A 22,156-nucleotide genomic window follows, 5' to 3' on the forward strand; every position below is an offset into this window, starting at 1 on the left:
GCCCCCTCATGTTTAAATCTCACTATTCTTAGCTCAGCCGGATTGAGTCATATTAATATTATTTCGTATTTTTAATATTCGTAAGGTGAGGGAAATCGTGAGGCAACCGGCGTCAAAAAGGTCAGCCACAGAGGTTTTCTCTGAATTGGAAAATAATTATCAAAACTGTTACACAAATCTGAGACCCACAACTAAAAGGTTATAAAACCAACGTTTTTTAACGTAATAAATATAACTACGGCGTCCATCTTGAATTGTCATTCAATTGTCACAATATTGTCTTATTTACGCGGTATCTTTTCTAAATGCCACCAGAAAACGATGTCTGTGTGTCTCCGTACCGCTAGAGTGAAATTTTCATTATCAATGGCGCTTTGGAAAACACCATCGAACTTGTGGTTTGCTGACGCCATATCGATAGTTTGAAGAGTTTCGACGCTAGCCTAGCGGAAACTAAATTTAAATTAACAGTCAACAGGCTAGGCAAGTAACCGTCATCGATCCAAGTCATTTGGTTAGATGTTTAATCAACTGGCTGAATATCTTTCAGGCCGTTAGTAAACGTCTAGGCTGTTAATTGGCTGCGACATTTATGTATTAATAAAGATTTTTTTAAATACATTTAGCGACATCCTGGCGTTGCTCGCTGCACAGATATTTTATATGGGAACAATTTGGTTAGCTAAGTGTCTACGTTGTGTTATATTTAGCTGATTTCGATTGCCCGCTTATGAGACCTGGGCCCCAAGTTGGTAAACACTGCTTTAGAAGATGCAGATAGGTTTACGTTACAAGTGTACGTGTTATATGGACATGGAGTTATCTTTAAAGTATCCATTCACTTCCTGTTTTGATGATACCAGGTGATAATGTAGATTATATATTATATTATACTTGATTATATTAAAGAACTCATTTTTGAAATACTTCTTTAGGCGCGTTAGGGAAAAATGATGAGAGTAAATGTTTATACTGCGCGCACAACGTCACTAAAAACCGACACCCCGAAGTTAGCATAGATAATGCGATATAATAAAACTTTCAATATGTTAAATACCTTTTTCTATTGTTAGTGTAGTTTTTAATACAAACGTTGAATACAATTTTTGAAAAGATTTTTATCTTGGTAAGCAAAGGTAGTATAAATAATCTCAATCTCAATTAATCTAACGCGTTTCAACTTCTTTGTAAATTATTACTAAGGTAAAAGCCCCAATAGATGATTATATCCACCAGTATGTGATCACTCCATGTATTTTTATATCTATATTCACACTTTTTACACACTGAATATGTGCTAATGATAATATAAATTTGAAAAAAAAATTGCGTTTACTGCAAAAGACGTTATGCGGCAGAATTGCCATCTAAAGTTCTAATATGAAACTACTAAACGAATACATCAACCAATAGCGTGTATTTTTTCTCGATTTCCTTTTCTCGCTCTCAATCGCTCTCCCTTTTCTTCGACAGAAACGCTGCACATATTCGTGACGTTTCATCCGTAAAAAATGACCCATGCGCCTAAAGAAGTTTCACTTCAAAAATACTATAAAAAGAGATTGGCTTGTAGAAATAAAAAAAAATATTCGCAATTCTTAAATTTGATTTTCCCGCGTCCAGTCATGAACTTGATTACACCTGTTTCGTTTGTCTCGCTCTGTACATCCCGCTCGCACTTACCGAGTTATTGGGTCACAAAAACTTGTAGCTTATGCAATGTTATTATCGAATTGTTTGGACATTCGTTCATACAGTAACGAATATTTGAACTTCAAAGTCATAAATGTTAATTCATTAATTAATTAAAACGTAACAAATGAGTCAAAATTATTAAGTGGCGAAGAAAATGCGATGGCGCCATCTTATCTTGTCAAAATGTATTTTCTCTCAGCATACCAACGACTCGCTAGATAAACAAAGAATGGTTAATAATTTCTTTTCATTGGTTGGTTTCAATGGTTAAAATTTTCTTTTAAAAATGCAAAAGCAATTGATGCGCTCATCTTTAAGTCCCAACGCCACTAATTGTACTTTACGAAATATTTTGTTATTGTTAAACTCTCTTGTAAGAATTGCAATTTTTATTTATTTGTATTAAATATATGTCAATAAGATATACATGACTAAAGGCTTAGGGCCTGTTTCACAATGTATGGATAAAGTGCCAAATAGCTATGCAACACATAAATTATTCGAAAGATAAAAGTTCCAAATAAGATATGTACCTCGAATTTCATGACGTATAGCGCTATCTGACAGTCGTGAAACGCAAAAATACTATTTGTCATACCAATAAGTTACAAATAGCTTATTTGTAACTTAGCCGGACATTGTGAATCAGGCCCTTATTGTTATAATTTTTATCTTTAATTCTACTACTAATCAAGTTTTGGCTTGACAAGTTTTATACAGTTATGCCAACTTGGAAATATTACTAATAACCAATGGTTAAAGGGAATAAACAAGGTATCTGGGGATTTTTAAATTACTGTATTACAGATTTTTCTTGTTTCATAAAACAAACGTACGATTTACGAGTTTATATTAACTAAGCCTCAAGCTAAACCAATAAAGTAAACAAAATATCAAATTATATCTATCAACGGTGGCTATAACTAAAATATGTATTTTAAATTTATATTAGAAATGACTACTCTCGTTCTACCAAAACTTTAGGGGTTTTCAATAGATATATACGCCAACCAACTAGCCTGGCCAACGAGTTGACAATGAACTTTACATCATATGTAAAAACAAATTTCCGAGTTTGTCGTCCGAAACTACCTCGAAAATTTATGGATAGAGGATTCAGAGTTGACTATGACAGCCTTATGTCAAATCCAATACACACACACATACACAATACATTTTGACAGACACAGTTTTGTAAAATACCCCCTCATTTGTAGTGGGTTAAAATAACATGTGAGGCATTGTGCGGATGTGTTTTTTTATTCTATGATAAAGACAATTAAAACCTAAGAAGAATTACGTGATAATTTTTAAGCACGGCGATGATATCAACCTAACGGTTATTATCAAGGACACTTTTTATGCCTAGTTTCGTGCCTTGTGCAGATAATAAATTATGCGTAGCATTTCCTTGTTTTGTATAGAATATAAAACTAGCGAATATAAGCTGATTATATTAATCTGTGCAGAATAAATGTTTATATTTGTTTGTGCCACGATTTTTCTTTTTATATTTTTATAAATATTAATCTTATTTCTTATATTTTTATACACTAAAATGTTAGTTATTTTGTTAATACATACAGGTCATAAGTGCTTTTTTCTTACATATTGAGTTGTAAAGTGACTTTCAATACAAAAACGATCTTTCTATATTCGCCTAAGTTCCTATGCTACGGCTTATCAGTATCAGCTAACCTTGTAATTGTGATAAAATTGCACTTGCATCATAACATAGCTTGGCCTTTACTGTCAACGAATAATGAATTAGCTAATTTGATTCATACATAAAAGAACATAAATACAAAGACCAGTGGTATTTGTCATGCTTGTTATGTCATTAGTTTTGTACGGTTTTCAAACATATTTTGAATTCCTGCGAAGTTTTTTAAAAGTAATGATTTTTGCCAAATATACTATAATATTTATGCAAATTAAACCCAAATGATGAAATAGTCACGAAGCTGTTGGCAATGGCTAGCACATATTTTATTATATTTACATAATTGAATTCATTAAATACTGTCTTTTATTAACATAGCGTTTACACATTTAAATAAAACACTTTTTTACAGCATTGAATCTATGTATTATAAACTTATAATTATTTAACATAATTTTAAATTTTTTAAGTTTATATTAGGAACATAGCTTCAATCCCGTTAAAAAGTGTTTTCTTCATTCAATACGTAAAATAATTTTATAAACATTTAAAGAAATTACAGATATATATTATATTACGCACAACTTAATTGTAAACAGTTTATATTGCTTCATTCTGAGAATTATTACCACACATTAGGTAAATGACCAATTAAGGTCAACTATGTTAAAATTGCAATTTAATTATTTTGATATCAATCAATTAATAATATATTATATGATAATTAAATTTCAACTACTGGGTTTTATTTTTATTGCTTTAGCTGATGCTTTGGAATTTATAAACTTTACATCTATATTGAATATTGTAAAAATGAAGAGTGTGTTTGTTTGAACATCCTTATCTCAAGATTTACTGGTACCAAGTTAATAATATCTTTATTTTCCTCCATTTATTGATGAAAATTATAAAGTTCATTTATATAAAATTATTTTACAACCAGATAAATACCAAAAAAACAAAGCTATTTAAATTATTTTTCTAATTTAAGATTGTAAGTATTTATTGAAGGAAAAATATACAAGAAACAGAAACAAAACATATTTTTGTAAAATCAATAAAGTTGGACTTGATGTTAAAAAAGAAATCTATTATTAAAGTTGGTTTAAAAATGACTAAGTACTCAGTATCAATACATTATATTCTCTAAGGGCCTCATTGTGTCACAAGGATATAAATAAAACAAAAGTATGAGTAATAATACAATGAAATGATAACTGCACAAAATGTTGTCTGAAATGCAACTTTATGCAGAGGCAAAGACTTAGGTTTAGTTGTGTAGAATTAATATCTATTTTATCTCATATCTAGGCTATAGAATCTACAAAAATGTAATACAATTAATAGCATTAAAGATAACAAACATGAACAGAAGGGTCTTATGTCGTTTTAAAACTTTTCTTACATCAGGAAAATAGACAAAATAGTGATTCTGTTTTTTATATGATGTTATACAAATATAAAGAAAAGTAGATTTAAATCATATAAATACCACATTAGTTTTTACCTGTAAATACTGTTATATATAATTTATTTTAAATGCATTATGCAAGTATGTGTTATTCATGTCAAATTGATTTAAGTAAATGTGTGACTTGTGGGTCAGTCATTCATAATTTAAAAAAAATATTAAAATTTTAAATAAAATACTTTGATGGACTTAATAACACTGAATTACAAAATAGAAGTTACACAATTCGAAATTCAAATTAGGAAGATATTAGAATTTAGTGAAGGTTATCGATACTTGAAGTTTGATTAAAAAATTAATTAAAAACACGCCCAATTAAAATAGTGTATTATTAAAATACACGTTTAAGAACTTGTAATGGTAATTTAATCTGTACGTCTGACGTATTGCGTTGGAATTCCTTCGAAGCCTACTTTCATAATCCTAAGTAGGCAACTTGCTCGCACTTTCGTTAAAGTTAGACTCACTTAAGAATATTTAAATGTAATTAAACTTGCTTACCTTATCAAGGGCAAAACTAAAGTCCTTGTTTTTACTCCAAAGAACATCCAATTTTCTTCTTTTAAATCACTTCAAAACTTGTTCACTCACAAAAACTTTGGAATTTCAGTTTTAACGGTTAATCTTATGTCCAAAGTTAGATTTAACATATAAAACTTGAGTTTAAAATAGTTACACGCTTAATCTACACGGTATTTTTTATGGTTTATCACATTTTACAGTTCCGATACGAACTAAAAATCGGCGTTTTTTTGAAAGAAAAAGTTGAAAAACAAGTAGGTAGTAGTAGTACTTGTATGCGTTATACGATACAGGATTTGACAGTTTCACGCGTAAGCACAGCGCAGTGGTTCGATGTTTTAATGACGTTCGTCTTATCAGAGTTGCTAGTAACAACATTGAATTGCAATAAAACATTAACATAATGTGTAAAATCATTATTCAATCACTATTCGAAACATTAAAAAACTTAACTGTATACAATGATACTTTGTGATGACGAACGCAGACTTAGTGCATTAACCACAAAGTATTGATTACTATTTACTAGGTTTTGCCCTCGACTTCATTTGTATTGTTGCGGTATTGTGCCATGGTCATAAATAAATACCTGAAGTAGGACAAAACTAATGATTTAGTCCGAGGGAAATACTATATATAAATAATTAAGTGCATGTTTATTCCTGCCAATAGTTTGACCAAGATTTTTTTTATCCTCGCGTAATACCTAGTAACTGTATATTCTGATGTTAAGGTGTATTTTACTATTTAACTTATAAGTTAAATATATTATGAACATAATTATTCTTTCGGGGTACGTCAGCATCAATTAAGTTTATCATTGCATTACTCGATTTAAATGCAACATATTTTTTGTTATTACAAAAAAACATATTGTCTCTAATGACTTTTTGTTTGAGTGCGTCAATTTTGCCAGAACTTATTGTACAAACATAAAAATATAAAAGTATGTTGTAAAGAAATCATATTAAAATAGATTTCAATTTCAAGTGAATGTTTTAGTATTTTTTTACTAGGTTTATATTTGCATATTATTTTTAATAGACATCTCTACCATTCTATCAATTTTTCATCAATTTTGAAAATTGTTTCAGCTGTTTTTTTTAACCAATTTACATAAAAGCACGTCTTCGTTAAACGAATGGACGACTAAATATTCAGTATTAAAGAAAATAATTTAAGAGTTCTGAATAAATTACTTTTGCTCTTAAACAATTATCATGTCCTAATTTCAGAACACTTTTTATTGCGATCGCGTGGCGTCAAGAAATTCCGTAACGAAAAATAGGTAAAAAAACTTTTTAAGTTAAACGGTTTTATGTTATACATACATTGCAATGTTGAAGATAAATGTACTAAAAACCAAAAAATAATAAAATAGATACAGTCGTGGGAATTATAAACATATGCATAGAATAGACTAAAATAAAACCGTAGGGCACGTCAATAGTCTACAAATTATCGACTTAATGTGCGATTGAAGAATCGTTTAATTCGTCGTTAAAATAGGCAGTTGGCCCGCAGACAGTGAGGAAATTACTTAGTATTTTCTTGCTCATGGAAATTCCAATAGTTATACACTCCATGTAATGGGGCATCTCCATGTGATGTCGAATGTTGTCTTTGTAAAAATCGTGAAATTTAGTGGCCTCTTATGGATAAGTCGATAATTTGTAGACAATTGACGTGCCCCACGGTTTTATTTTAGTCTAGTCTATGCATGTGTTTATAATTCCCACGACTCAGTAGAGTTGAGTTGAGTACATTGTATTAGCTTTCAATATTGGCTATGAAGTTTATTGAATTATACAACACCCCACATGTTGATTATGTTAATTCATAAATACTGTTACTGATACTTAAATTATGTTGTCAGGTGAACAAAGAATGGCTCCAACTCAAGCTATAGCTTCTGATGAATTGAACGAAAATACACCTGTAATAGAATTACCAATTGGTCGTAAGTAAACATTTATCATATAATTGACTATATTTTTTAATTCGAATCACTGGTGATAGAAATGTTGGTTCATGTTTGTGGTGTGTGGTGACTGGTGAGTAGTTTGTATCGTAGAAAACAATTAAAAATTGTATTACATGTAAACTCATCAATGTCTATCTTGTTAACGCAGATATAGCGGATCCTCGCGGTTTTATCTGTGTGGTACCCGTTCCTGTGGGAATAGCCTAATAAAATACCCTATATGTTAATCAGGGATAATGTATCATTCTAAAAGTGAATGAATTTTTGAAATCGGTTTTTTTGAAGTTAGTTAGTTTAAGAAGTTTTTTGAGTTTATTCATTACATTATGATTTGTTAATTTTTTCCGATATCAACTGCCATATTCTGAGTTTCATAATATCCGTAGTGCTTACCAATACTTTTAATATTGTTTTCAGATTTAAGGAATTTGAAGAAAAGAGTGAAAATGAAAGCTTATACACTTGCTGAAAGCACTGAAATATCAAAAATAAACTTAAAAAACAAGCAACTCGTATTCTTTTTATCTACTGTGGTAGAGAACAATTGCAAAGGCTTTTTTTTGGCGAAATATTAGATTTTAAAGAGTAGTGATGATGACAATTTGCAATGTTCATGTACTTTGACTAATAAATCCTGTAAACATAAATGTTTTATTTCTTCTCCAATTTCCAATAATATTTTAAATTTAGATACTTTTTAAAACAAATGCTGCCATTTTTATACGAAGTGGCATTTGTTTTAATCAGTATCTAAAAAATATAACAATTTATTAAAATTAAAAATCGATTTTCCCGCTTCCTCGAAAAGTAGTTCCAACTTGCGCGTAAGGAGGTCGCTGATCAAACCCGGTAGTACAAAAAATGCTAAATATAATAAATAGCTCTCTATTTCCTATATAAGAAGTTACTCTATGTACGCTTTATAGTGAGCGTGTTAGTCGGAGTCTGGTTGAGTGGTAGATTGAATAATTATCAAAGAAATACTGCATAAATGAATGTAATTGCATAAGTTCATAAAAATATATGCTATACAATATGCGGCAGTCCCTGAGTGCCACACGTTTTATAAGATAAAAACCTTGTGCTGAAACTGAAAAGTTAGGGTAAATAAAGCACCATTAAAGATTATAAATAAAACGAGTGTTGCTATTTAAAGTTACTTTATTTGCAGTAGTGTTGCTCACACAGCACTAACATCTTTCGTACCAACAAAATGCGTTTTCATTGATATTATGGTTTTTATGTTAGCAAGCAGAAAATTAACAAATCGAAGCATCCAAGTTTAAGATTTTAAGCAAGTAGTCAACTGTTTTAATATTTAAATGACATTTACGTATCAAGGACAAAACTTCAGTTCTTAGTACTGAATCTATTGCATCTTCACTTTACAAATATTAAAAAAGAGACTTGGTGTTATATAATTGATATTCTGATCGGAAAGAGAAGTGTCTTGAAGTTTGAGGTCGCTACAGTGCATGAACTTTTTAGTATGTTGACAACACTGTTATGTCATTATAGTACGACACTCCAATCTTGATACTTAATTTATATTAACGTCATAACAAAAATAAAATACACAATATTTTACGCTGCTCATCATTCGTATATTTTATATAAATATATATATAGCAGCAAATAAGAATTATATTGTTTTGCATAAACACCACGTCGCTTCTATTCCGCAGAGATTCTTCATATCAGAAACGAGACTTATGCCTCCCGCATGTCAAAATCCAATACATTGTTGAGGTATGCAAGTCAGAGTTAACTGACATTTGTATATTTAAACCTGTAATCTTTACTGTTTAACCAAATATCTTATGATTTTATTCTGCAGCATAACTGAGGTGTGTTATGACCCCTTACTGGAGTCTTTAAAAAAAATTACTCGACCCGTTTATTGCTATCGTAATATGATTTGAAAATGATTTTTTATAGCTTCAATTTATATATATAAGGAAGATGTAATAGATCCACACTAACATTCGAAATCAAAACTTTTCCTATTTCTTCTGTTTTGAGCTGACATCTCAATAATACACAAAAAAAATACACAAGATTTACTACTTGACTTCCTTCTATTGTGTCTCAATTAAAAATTATACATTATAAAAGCATTATTATAAAATTCATTAACATTTAATTTTGGTGTTGTTATTCAAGGAGGTAGCTTCCATTTTCGTATATCTATTGTCTATGTTCTATATTGACCGTTCCAAAGACATTTTACGAAACGAAATAGGTTTCAAGTATATGCCCTTGAGCATATATGTATGTATATATAGATCATATGTTAAGATTTGTTTAGCGCAAAGTATGTTAGATCTAATACCATTTTGAGCAAGTAGTCAGCCGTTTTTGACAGCGTTATATTTCGACTTTTTAATTTTTTTTAAATCTTAGTCTGAAACCTATCCTGCCAGTGGCTTAAATATAAAAATATTAACTTATAAGAAATTGACTCTATCAAAACAGCTTCGATAATCTTTTGTTCTCTTGGAAAATTTCAAAATATTAAACTTTTTTCATAGTTATTTTTTTACATTTGGCTATTTAGATCAAAAATATAATTCACCTTTTATAATACAATATTGTATGGCAGTGACTTGGAGAAATTGTGTTGATAGATCATAGTACCTACTTCATTTATTTCCAGAAACATACTGTCTTAAACAACTTACAGTAAGGTCTCTCGAACGGTCAATCAGTTTAACCTAATCATACCAATAAAGTAAGCCTTAAGGTTTTGTAATGTGCCTACTTTACAGAATAGGCATCAAACATGAGAATGATTTGTTTCTATAAAAGGTTAGCTACATAAGACAATAAAATTAATAGCAATTTACTGGCAACACTAGTACGTGTCGCACACAAGCTTTGTCACACACGCGCACTACACTATGCAAACCTCTTAATTTCATACATTTAATTCGTTTAGAAAAGTTATTGCACAGATATGGGACGTCTTCCCGAGTTGAAAAAAACATTTTAGCGATGTGCTTTACTTACTACTTTTAAATTCATAATTATTTGCCCTGTTTACCATTTTGTATGGGTTCGAGAGAATTATAGATTTTAACATGAACATTAAAGTTATTACAAAATAGAAAGCGCTTAGCCAAGAAAATGTGTTAGGTTTTTTACCAGGAATAAACACTATAAGCGAAGTATTCGAATTTATATCTCAAATGTAAAAAATACCTAAAACTCATACGGAAATGAATTCGTTTCTGGAGCGTACTCTAACCTATACTATTGATTGTATTGCAAATTGGGATTAGGGGATGTATTGATATTACATTAAAGTTGTGTAAGTAAATCACATAGCAACAACAAAAAAATTCGAAGTAACCATGCAAAAATACATCTTATATAATATATTATTTATAACGCTATGTACATCGCTATACTACATAGGTATGGACTGGTGTATAATATAAAGCTGTGTTCACATTACAACACATACAATATCATACAACAATAACATCAGTCATGTGACACCCCACAAATAAAAGAAAAAAGCGTTGTTTTTGTGATGGCAACTTTTGAGGACGCGTCAACACAAACTGATGTTATTGCATTGACAACTGCCAACTTATCGTAATTTGGCAACACTAGAAGCACACGATACATCTAATGTGTTATATGTAGAAAAGTCTTGAAAAACTCTATTGATAGGTACGCAGTGCCAATGTCTAATCTAGATTATGCTACAAATAATATCGCTCTTTGATTTGTTTAGAACTTGTCAAACTGTCAGGAATTAGGAATTTCGACTAAACGTCTATAAGTTACCAATATATTTATTAAAAAAACCTTTTTTCCTCAATTTAAGGTAAGGAATGTTTTAAATTACTAAAATTTAAAGTATTTTTAAGGATCTTAATGTTTTCTACATTGAGCTCGATTTGCGACAGACCCAAATATAATTGAAGAAATTACTCTGTGGTACACACTAATCAGGTAAATTCAAGAAAAAACGATACCAAAAAGGCACTTTTCACATCGTTAATTCCTAGTTAGTGTTAATAATTACATATACTACAACATAACTAAAATTTTAAAAAAGGATGCATAAATAAAAATCAAATTAAAGTAGCAGTGCATTTAATAAAATAAAAACGACTGAGCATAATGAGGCGGACGCCGCGCATCCAGAGTCAAAGTATCAACTCCGTTTGAGCGCACTGTACATTACATGCTTTGGTAATTGGCTGGCGAGTGACAGCTGTCAAAACGAAAACTTGACAGCTGCCACAGAGTAGCTGAATCACAGATTAATAACTAGCTGAACAGCGTTAAGAAATAAAAATAATCTAACACAATAATCAAAAAGTAAACAATAACTTATCTATAAACGACGTTTTCATTTCAACTCAAATCATCAATTCCGAGCCGATATAGACAATTTACTGTAAACACTGTTAAACAAGAGAAAAAATACAAAAAAATAATTGTTCGCAAGAAGGCACATAAAAAACTTAAACTAACGAATACATTTAAACTAAAAAATAAAACGCGTGGAACGGCCGCATTGCAAACACGACCAAAACAATGTTAGGAAGACGAATTTGAACGTTAAATATAGGCGCAATTCATTAACCTATCACTCTTAACACATACTTTAAATGTTTTATATACACACACTTGATACATATACGCGTAACTTTAATGTATATAACCTTAACCCAAGTTCCACCACGCTCACTGAATGTGGCTTCCACGTGCTAGCTAGATCTAGAATTGCTGATCCGTCGCAAAACTCCAAATCTAGGTCTGAAGTTGAAGATCTAGGCTTTAGATTTTAGTAATCGGCTTTCATAGTGTGCGGAATGCAAGTCTGCTTGGGGCATTATACAACAAATCAAATAAACAAATTAGGATCTTATCGAAAAAAAAAAACTATAATTTACTACGATAACAAATTAACTAATTTAAACCTATATTACACATAAATCATTAAGTAGTATGACGAATTCGTGTCCTGACAGAAAACGATTCGTAATTATTACGGGCCGTATGTTTTCTACTGGTTTTACTTAATTGGCTGTTAGTGCTCATGTGCCGTCAATTTGTAATTCAAGGGTAACATTCGAGACTTAGCATAAACTTTTTTTTTATCGAACAGGGTCAAACGCCGCCCATGGACACTCTAATGCCAGAGGGCTCTCGAGTGCGTTGCCGGCCTTTTGGGAATTGGTACGCTCTTTTCTTGAAGGACCATAAGACCCTTAATAGAACAACTCCAGGTGTGAGAAATCCCAGACTTTAACAGTAGTATACAACGATGTCAGTCACATTCAAAGTTTTTCACAAATCCATAAATCAACGTCAAGTCGGGAGAATGGTCAGACAGAATGTTGCCAGGCATGAAAAATATTAAATTAATTTTAGACCTGTAAAAATGTGTGTAGGAAAAAAGTGTTTGGAATAAACAGTTTCTTAATCGACTAAGACGTTGATTTATAAACCCACCCTGTATATAGTAATGAGCGGTGATTTAACTGAGTACAGTAAACTTAACAAAAAAATATTCCTTAAAATCATATAATATGGCGATAACTTGGTCAAATGATATCTAAAAGTTCCATTGCACAAACTAATATTGCACAAGACGGTGTTGTTAAAAAACAAGCCGACTTCAAACGCTCAAAAACAGATATTTTAAATTTTTTTTAATATTTAAAACGAATTACACAAGTTTTCTTTTTTCTTTGACACCGTGACACTCACATTAGTGGATGCGTTGCCGGCCTGTGTTTCTACCCTCATACAACATAAACTATACGGAAATTATTTTATTTTATATGTCGTGTCAGCGTATTTGAAATATATTTGTAATTTGAAATGTCTTAATAAAGCAATGTTTCGTGAAATATGAAAACTGGAGTAACTTTAACTAAAACTTTCGATTTTAACATACATTATAGGTAATTTCCATAGAAATGTAACGGTTCGAAAGATCTGTATATCCAAATCTGTGAACTAGATAAGGAACGATTTTCTTTATACTTTTGTATGAATCATTCAAACCATTCCATGTCTACGAAATCATATTACGTCTGCTTGATCTATGAACATTTTATCTTTAAAACGATTTGTCAACTCAATAACAATGACAGCTGACAGTTGACAGAGCCATTCTGGTGCGACATAATTGACACATAACTGACAGCTGACTTGGCATAGTCCAAATTTCATTCGCTAGGATATTGTCAACGTGACAACGATACATCGAGTGACTTAGCTAATTTAGAAGTTGACAATTTACACATTTTACAAAATTGCGCCGTTATAATATCCGCGGCTAAGTTTACGTCACTATTAAAATTTTAAGAATTTCTTGTCAGTACGAATCTTAAAACTAGTTATTGCTCGCGAATTACATTTAGAATACGAATTATTAGACGATTGAAAAGTTTTGGGTGAAAACTGCAAATTTGACATTTATTTAACACAACACCAAACTGATACCTAATACTGAAATTTTAATCAAATTAGAAAATTTTTGCGTTATGCCATAAAAACTTTAATACACAAGAATTCCGAAGGCCTGGTCGAATACAAACCCGAAGAAACATAAACAAAAAAAATTCTACCCACAAAAAAGCAACTTATACTACTATTTACACTATCGCTATAACCACACACAAGCTGTGATACACCAAAACCCTACCGCACGGTAACTAACAGAACCACAAACAAAAATAACCGAAACCATGGCAACTGTATGAAATTAAACAAACGAAAAATATAAAAACCATTCTTCAAAAAAAAATTTAAAACTTAACTAGTCAAAGTGTATCCATGAAGTTCCTTTACCGATATGACTTTGACAGAACCACAACGATCAACTGTCAAATCTGACAAGCCACAGATCTCTTTATGTGTTCTTAAATTTATACGCAGATAGAAGCAAGTGTCCTCACAATATTTGCCAGATTAGCGTATTTGAACAAATTTTGCCTGTTCTGTCTTGTACATACGATTTGTTAACGTTTCAATAACGAGTTCGTTACGATACGACCATTATAACGGCAGAAAATACGTAGGATTGAAAGTAGCTACATGGAGATAGAGAGAGAGATTTTTCCTAATCATAGAACAAGCGTTTCGGTAGTAAATTGTAAAATTTGGAGTATTTTGTATAAAATTTGTTGAAAATCGAGCGTCAACTTGAAGCGATTTCAAAAATGTTGTTTTTTACGATATTCACGTTTAAGTTATCTGTATGTTTCAGTTGAAATTCTATTTAACGAGATTAGTCCAGAAAACCGTAAATTACAAAATATTTTTTTTTCTTCAGATTTTGTCTAATTTCAAAACTATTTTAATAACTAATAGACATCTAGCGGGGTTCAAAATTAGTCAAAATTTTGATACCGGTTAGTAACGGTTTTACGGTTAAAAATCGTTGATTCGCACGACAAAATTGACAAACGCGTATCATAAATGACATTTCACTCTCTCACACATGGTTAGACATTTGACATTTTTAGAATCATATATCCGGTTTTTCAAACAACAATTTATACAATAAACCGGTATTAAGTCCGATCTGTGAAATACCGATTAAATATACCAGGTGTCTTAAGACTGAATAAGAAACTTGCAAAAACTCTGTTTATATTTAGTTTATGACTGGCCGATGTTGCCCTTAAAAGAAAATTAAACATAAATATCGATTTCGGTATCGATATTTTAATAACAGTATTAAAACACCCGGTATATTTCATCTATGTTTACAAAATACCGGTACGTTTACTGCACTATTAAACAAATACATCCGTTAAATATAGGAATCCACTGATATGAAAAAATATAACCGTTCGTTATTTGGTGGTTCGGTCGCGCTCGGCGACTTTCGTTAGAGTCACTCGGAGTTGTTGAAGTATTCCGACGCGTTGCCGCGACATATTGGGCAGGTGCGGTTCGACTGGAAAAAAAAATTGGTTGCCTGTAAAGTCGGTATACGGGCGAAAGTTTTACGTGACAACGACTTTGAGTGGTAAAATAATTTTAATGTGAATATTCATTCGTATAGTAGGAAGAAGGATGAATCACTTTTTATGTCTGTCTCTCTCGCTCTTAGGCGGACTAACTATTCCCGAGTGGAAGGGACGCGTGCCTCTCACTCGCTCTCATTGTGAGCGCATAACGTGAGCGGAGCGTAACGCAGTTTCTTGTCACCCGGCAAACCAATTTATAAGACGTTGTCACGTCAAAATAATAATATTAGGTCTAAGCATCAGATTTCTGTATCTGATTCATAATCATTTGTTAAACATATAGGCAAGTTGGTGGTCGGCTTTTTGGGTCTACGAAAAGTTTGTTACCTCACAATGTTTTTCTTTACCGTTCAAGTTTAAAGTTTTAAAATGTAACATGATACCATACCAATGTTTATATATTTATTTATATTTACATTTTAACTTAACAGTTACTAATAATTCGATAGAATTCCAAAATAATTCCCACACCAATTATCCTATATAAAAACAGAAAAAACTTAAACTTCTATTCCTAAATCTTATAACTAACAATATACTACTTTTTTTAAAGTAAAGCAGCCCTTTTGTCAGTTCACTCCACGGACAATTAAAAATGTCTGTTAATGTATTATTTCCATTATATAAAAGGCAGTGGATGTTGCATATAAATACAAAATAGTACAGTGCTACATATCTTACATATTTTGGTCGGTCAGACAGAGCATGGCTGTCATTTTTTTTTTTAAATTTATTTATTAGCCGGATACAAAGTCCATTGGCAAAAGGCTATCATGGATATTAGTATTGCCAGTATATATAAATTAGCCATTACTCCAGATCCACTCTAAAACTCACCCGTAGCCATTTATCGACGCACTTCGCGTGGAACTCATGCGCACAAGGCAACACACGTAACGTCTGACGAGCTTCAAACTCGCACATGCAGACCACGCACGATGTTTGTTCGCCTGAAAATAAATAGATTTGACTTTGACAATTCTGAATTTGACAAGTAGATTTGAGTTTTACGCTACAATTCAGAGAGGTGACTCTACTCTGATTTTTAATTGTGTAAAATTCTGACAGCTATATTTTTAACATTAAAATAATCATGCCACTACTTGATCTTACTCAAGATTTATGAGGTGAAACTTCTTTAGGGTAAAAATTTCACGGAACGTCACGAACATGTGCAGCGTTTTTTTCGAAGAAAAGGGAGAGAGCGATTGAGAGAGAGTGAGAAAGGGAGATCGAGAAGAAAAATACACGTTATTAGTTGATACATTCGTTTAGTAGTTTCATACTACTGCCTCGTTCATCCTTCACAGTACGTACGTATAAATTACAACTAGAAAATCGGATAAAATCATCGGTACCTTTTAGCTTACCTTGATGCGTCTGCTCGCAGTACTTATAGCTGGGCAGCAGATCGATTTCGTGCCTCGCCAGTCCTCTCGGCTTCGCTTCGCCCAGCCTCTCGGCGAGGGAGAGCAGCGCCTCGTAGTTCTCCGTCTCGGGCGAGTCTGCCCCGTCCTCCCCCCGCGCCTCCCCGTAAGGGGAGAGTGGGAACATCGCGAGGAGATTCAGGAACACCTGTGCGACGCGAATAAACTATCATTACGTCGATTGCTTCTTGACACGCTTGAGGGGAGGGGAATTCTAATGTCTTTTATTTCACGTCAGCCAACTGATATTCCCCCCCTTTTTAATAGGGGGTAAACGGAAGGCTCATCTAGTGTTTAGAGGCTCACAAGTGCGTCGCCGGATTTTAAGCGGCCGCGTACCGGTGCGCGCTTTTCTTGAAGGATAAAAAATTCATTATAGAACTTATGTTTCAAATTAAAATAAGATTTATAGATATCAGCTAAGTAGGTAAGAGTTTATGTTCCGGAGTTAAATGTATGGGTAAGTTTCAAAGAATTATCTTTTTAATGTACCAGTGAATAACTATGTGTGCAAAGGTTTTCAATAATAAATTAATAAAATATAGGCATGTACGTTGTAATCTCTACCATTGTCTACAATGGCGTGTACACTGTATCTCAATATTAGATTAAGAGGAAGACGGATTGTAATTTAAACCAATCACAATCAAGAGTTCTTAAATTACATTTTATTACATTTAAACTCCCCCCCATTTTTTTACAATTAAATAAAATCGCCTGCCATTCAACAAAATATATCAAAGTGACCAATTTCACAATCACCATTAGCTGAATTCACGTAAGGAATATTGAAAAGTCGGCAACGCACTTTCAAGACTTGAGGAGTTTTTACCTGGTAGGTAGGCGGTGGTGGCGGCAAAGACAACGGCGATGCGACGTGTAACTGAGGTAATGCGTTAACAAGACCGCCTCCGCCCTGAAATTAATTAATTTTATTAATTAAAGTACATATTTTCTACATTCTTATTATTTTTGCGACTGAGGCACAAACCAGCTGCTGTGGTCTCTGGCAGAATGACCAGCGCTGGTGGAACACTCTGCTCCTCAGCATAATGCTTAGTTAGGGCCAATTACAACTACATCACATAAGCATTACATACTTAAAACATGATCTTAAAAAAAAGTGTTATCTCTAATTTTTAAGTGAAACTTTTATTACATCGTCTCAAGCTTTTTGGTCTGTGTGGCGCATGTCGCGTGACGGTCGGCCGCGGAGTAGGGATAAAGTGATAGGCGGTCGTCAGCCAAGGCCAATATGGCGGTGCACATAGTTCGCAGCAGCTGACTGTGTAGTGTATAGACTATTATTTGTGCCAGTGCTTCACGCTATTTTAATATGTGTATATAATCTAAATAATTGTTAAGTATTATGTATGTCGTACTCTCTAAGACACAGAATTCAATAAAAATAATAGTTGGAGACTCTTATGGTTAATCTACTTTTATCAGTCCCATTATCATTCCAATTTTCCAAGTATAAAATTAGTTTAGTTAAATGTCTATAATGTGAAAAAAGTTTAACTTTTACGGTGGTTTCATAAAACCACAAACCTTTTTCCTTTTTTTTAATTATTTCTTTTTTTGATGATTGTTATTTCATATGTTTCTGTGTATGTTTTGTTAGTAATAAATGTTATTTCGATGTCTATGTAAAAAAAAATACACACAAGATAAATCGCGATATCAAAAAAGATTTTTGTAATGATCTAATTTAAATAATTATAGTATACGTAAATGATGTCGATAGATACCTGTGCGTGTATGTGATGCACGGTATGCGGGTGCGGCGTCCATCTGGGCGCGGTGCGGACGTACGGACGTCCGCGAGATCCCGCCCCAACTACGCCCACACCGCCATGCGCATGCGCATGGGGCCCTACGCCGTTGCGACGATGCTGGAAGCAACGGATTACCATTTTTATATTTTATATATATTTTATTTTATCCGCATTTCGATTGGTAGTACACATTAGAAATATCCATGTCTGAAAGTATTATAATTCTTTCATCACCCGAACCTAGTCAAGGTAAGTTCGAGACAAGAAAATTGAATATTTTTTAATACTTTTCAGTGTTCATACACCTTTGGGCTAAGTCATCCACATCAATAATGAAATAGACGTGAAAATTGCCCCATGCCCCGGCTTTAAACAACCAATTTTATAGGTAAACTAACTGACGCCAATCTATGGCCAACGTCGTTTTAACATGGATATTATTTCTAAGAAACATTTTTTTGTGTAATAAAAATAACTATCTTCTATAATAAAAAATGTGGGTTGATCGTAGAGGGGGAAAAATTAAGGTAGTATGTATCATAATAATAAAAAAATTTTTTTTAGGTCGACACCACTTATTACAGTTTGAATTATAGATAGAAGGCGATTCTCAGACTTACTGAATATGTATATAAAAAATTTCATATGAATCGGTCAAGCCGTTTCGAGTATGGGAGCGAACATTGTGACACGAGAATTTTATATTTATAGAGAAGATATAGTTAACAATATCTATTTCAAAATACTTGGCCAAAAACTAGTTTTATAAAAAAATCTAGTGCTCGTATATCTTACAAGAATAAAAATATCTTTATGTTAGCCGATAAAATTAAAAACTCACATGATGGTGATGAGACAGCGCATGCCTCGCGTGTGACGCCATCAGCTCTATTGGAGCTCGTTGGGCCTAAACATAGAAACATTAAAAATCGCGCTACAACATTTGAGGCGTAGAATTCAGATTTCTGTATTTTCGTGATTTTTTCTCTAATAGGTAATTGTAGATGATCAGCTTTATATGGCTGACAAGTTTTGACTATTTGTATCTAAAATTAAAAGCCGGTTGGCTCACGATGTTTTCCTTTACCGTACGAACGGATTTTAAATGTGCATATACCAAAGCCATTGGTGCCAGCCGCGGATCCAACCTATGACCTTAGAGATAGTCACGCGCTGAAGCACTACATTAGGCCAACACTACTTCAAAACATTTTATCATCAGAATGTAGTCTTCAAACACAGCCAATTTAATTAAATTTCATTTATATATCTCACAAGACTTGTCGAAAGAAGGGAGAAAATTTTGAAATATTAAAAAAAGAGAATATGTTAACAACATATTATTATACATTTAAATTCTTTGATATGGAAATACAAACGTAACTTATATAACATAAGAGTGGTTTTAATTTACCTCTGTAGCCAACAAGAGTGGAGCGTGATGAAGATCAGGCGTGGCTTGAAGAGGCGACAGTGTGCCTTCGCCTCCACCCAACACATCTAGGCGTCCACCTTCCGCGCGCTGTAATTATTACCTCTTATAGCTCTTACGTTGAAATTATTACTACTGATCCGGCTCGAAGGACTAAAATGTACATGGAAATAATTGTTAGAAATGCTATTGTATTGAATTCTATTATAGTATTATTCTTTTGATTCTATTCTAGATTAGGTATAAATTGAATTGTAAACAAAAATCGAGAAGTTCCAACATAAATAAAATACTCAATAAAGAGCTGTCGTGAATACTTACTTGTGAATTGGCGATATAGTGGGTATGCGGGTGCGGGGGTGAGGCAAAAGGCCCGCGGGGCGGCGGCGGGGGGAATGTCCCATGGTACTGAAGGCCCGCGTACATTCCGCCCATCTGTAGGCCACACGTTACCATATATTGATCCGTATACGATGACCATTACAAGATTTGCTACATCGAATTGACAACTTTTCAAAAATTTCTGTATTAATAATTCAATTATATGTTTGCATCATGAGGCTTTAGCGCGAGGTTTACAATGAATCGAACGCATCGAACTATAAAAATTTTCTATTTTGACGTAAACGTTCTCACGACGACGTTATTGCGTATATAGTAGTGCCAACGATGCTAACTGGGGATTTATTTGAGCGTCATAGACCTATTGAATTTCGATGTTTGATAATAAAAAAAATAATATATATTCTATAGATTTTCAAGCATGTAAAAATGGGAATTTCTGATTATTATTATTGTTTTACTAATCTGATCCTTTATCCTTGACCGGCGGCCGGCACATATCTATCCCAAATTCCCGTTTGGGCTGTACTATAATTTTTAAAAACGTCGACAGAGAGTTTATTGTTATACAAATATCTATTTCGTTAAAAATCGCGCAGCGTTGAACACTTATTTTTCGACACACAATCTGTACTGACTGAAGGATGAAAAGTGTAAACTCGTTGATATATATGGTCTTTGAAAATATTTAATCAAAGAAACAGTACAAAACTTGAAATGTTGTCAATTCTTGTAATAACATCTTGAATACCTATTTTACCGAAATCTTGCTTGGGACAAAGTAGGATTCCTAAACCTAAATAACGTTTACTTACAATAAACGTTATTGTAATAATATTGAGACTTAAGAAATATGATAAATATATAATTGTATATTAAGTAAATGAGCAATATATATTGAATACCAAGCGTGATTATGAAATTAAAAAGCTGAAACATTTTTACCGAACCCTTTTAAGCGCCACCAAGGGCTATTTTTAGTTTTATTGTGATTTGTATAATTTATTCCGTTTCATAATATTATGGTGGCCAAAATACGATAATACATTTACATTCAATACCGTACATAAAAAAATATATAATATTATTGCTAATAAAAATGTTTGTAATAGTGTTGATTGTGATACAGTTTAGCAGGTTTCTGCTCTTTAAATAATGTTCTTTGATGATGGATGCATCACAATTTATGAAATTTAATCAACCGACACATTTGTTTATAACGCCAATTTGTTTCGTTAGAATAAACAAAATGAAATTTAAAATATAGTGATGTATCTACACTTGATAGCGAACAAAAATTGTCAATGGAAAGCAATCTAGTAAAAACTTACATGTTTAGTGTTATAATTTGAAAAATTACTCTTAAAGTTGATATTGACCAAGGAATAATAGATACAAAAAGATATAGTATTCAATCAACGCACGCGATTGAACGATTTGTAGATTCAAACATTGAAAGAATTTGCCTGAACAATTGCTTGCAAGCTTGCACTCCGCATATTTAGCTCAGAAAAATTTATAACACTTATAGATATTGGTTGTAAAATTGAAGATATGACACATTTACAGGAACAAGTGAAGCTTCCGATAGGGTCTATCATATGGATTACACGCATTTTATTTAATTAAAAAACAGCTTCGAATGGCTTAAATGACGTATTATTTATGTGTGTTTTTATGAACTCAACGCATCCTTGAACACGAAGCATCAAATGAAATATGTATGTTGATTGTATGGTGTACCAAAAGGAGCTAACTTAGTGTCAGTTTTGTAATCTAATGTCATGCAAACCACAAAAAGCATTTGAAAGGCTAAAATGCTCTCTTGACCTA

At 32.4% G+C, this 22,156-nt stretch overlaps 2 protein-coding genes and 1 long non-coding RNA gene across 3 annotated transcripts in view; 1 reads left to right on the forward strand and 2 right to left on the reverse strand.

Moving 5' to 3' along the window:
• LOC111004088 (spectrin beta chain, non-erythrocytic 1) overlaps positions 1 to 5,647 on the reverse strand; it is a 98,637-nt gene extending 92,990 nt beyond the window's left edge. Inside the window, exon 1 of the mRNA XM_045633838.1 lies at positions 5,331 to 5,647. The gene's annotated coding sequence lies outside the window, so the exon portion shown is untranslated. The remainder of the gene's footprint in view (positions 1 to 5,330) is intronic.
• A 1,509-nt stretch (positions 5,648 to 7,156) lies between these two features.
• On the forward strand, positions 7,157 to 7,982 carry LOC123690341. The gene is made up of 2 exons (XR_006751023.1): positions 7,157 to 7,311; positions 7,753 to 7,982. It is a non-coding gene; the product is annotated as an uncharacterized LOC123690341 (long non-coding RNA).
• Positions 7,983 to 11,425: 3,443 nt separating this feature from the next.
• LOC110996086 overlaps positions 11,426 to 22,156 on the reverse strand; it is a 55,622-nt gene continuing 44,891 nt past the window's right edge. Inside the window, exons 18-25 of the mRNA XM_045633850.1 lie at positions 20,303 to 20,416; positions 19,964 to 20,071; positions 19,391 to 19,456; positions 18,523 to 18,666; positions 17,604 to 17,687; positions 16,715 to 16,919; positions 16,182 to 16,294; positions 11,426 to 15,271 (exon numbers count right to left, since the gene is read on the reverse strand). Coding sequence (XP_045489806.1) covers positions 15,209 to 15,271; positions 16,182 to 16,294; positions 16,715 to 16,919; positions 17,604 to 17,687; positions 18,523 to 18,666; positions 19,391 to 19,456; positions 19,964 to 20,071; positions 20,303 to 20,416 — 897 coding nt within the window. The 3' untranslated portion in view covers positions 11,426 to 15,208. The remainder of the gene's footprint in view (positions 15,272 to 16,181; positions 16,295 to 16,714; positions 16,920 to 17,603; positions 17,688 to 18,522; positions 18,667 to 19,390; positions 19,457 to 19,963; positions 20,072 to 20,302; positions 20,417 to 22,156) is intronic.

This window comes from Pieris rapae, chromosome 24 (genome assembly GCF_905147795.1).
Source record: "Pieris rapae chromosome 24, ilPieRapa1.1, whole genome shotgun sequence".
Classification (NCBI taxonomy): Eukaryota; Metazoa; Arthropoda; class Insecta; order Lepidoptera; family Pieridae; genus Pieris; species Pieris rapae.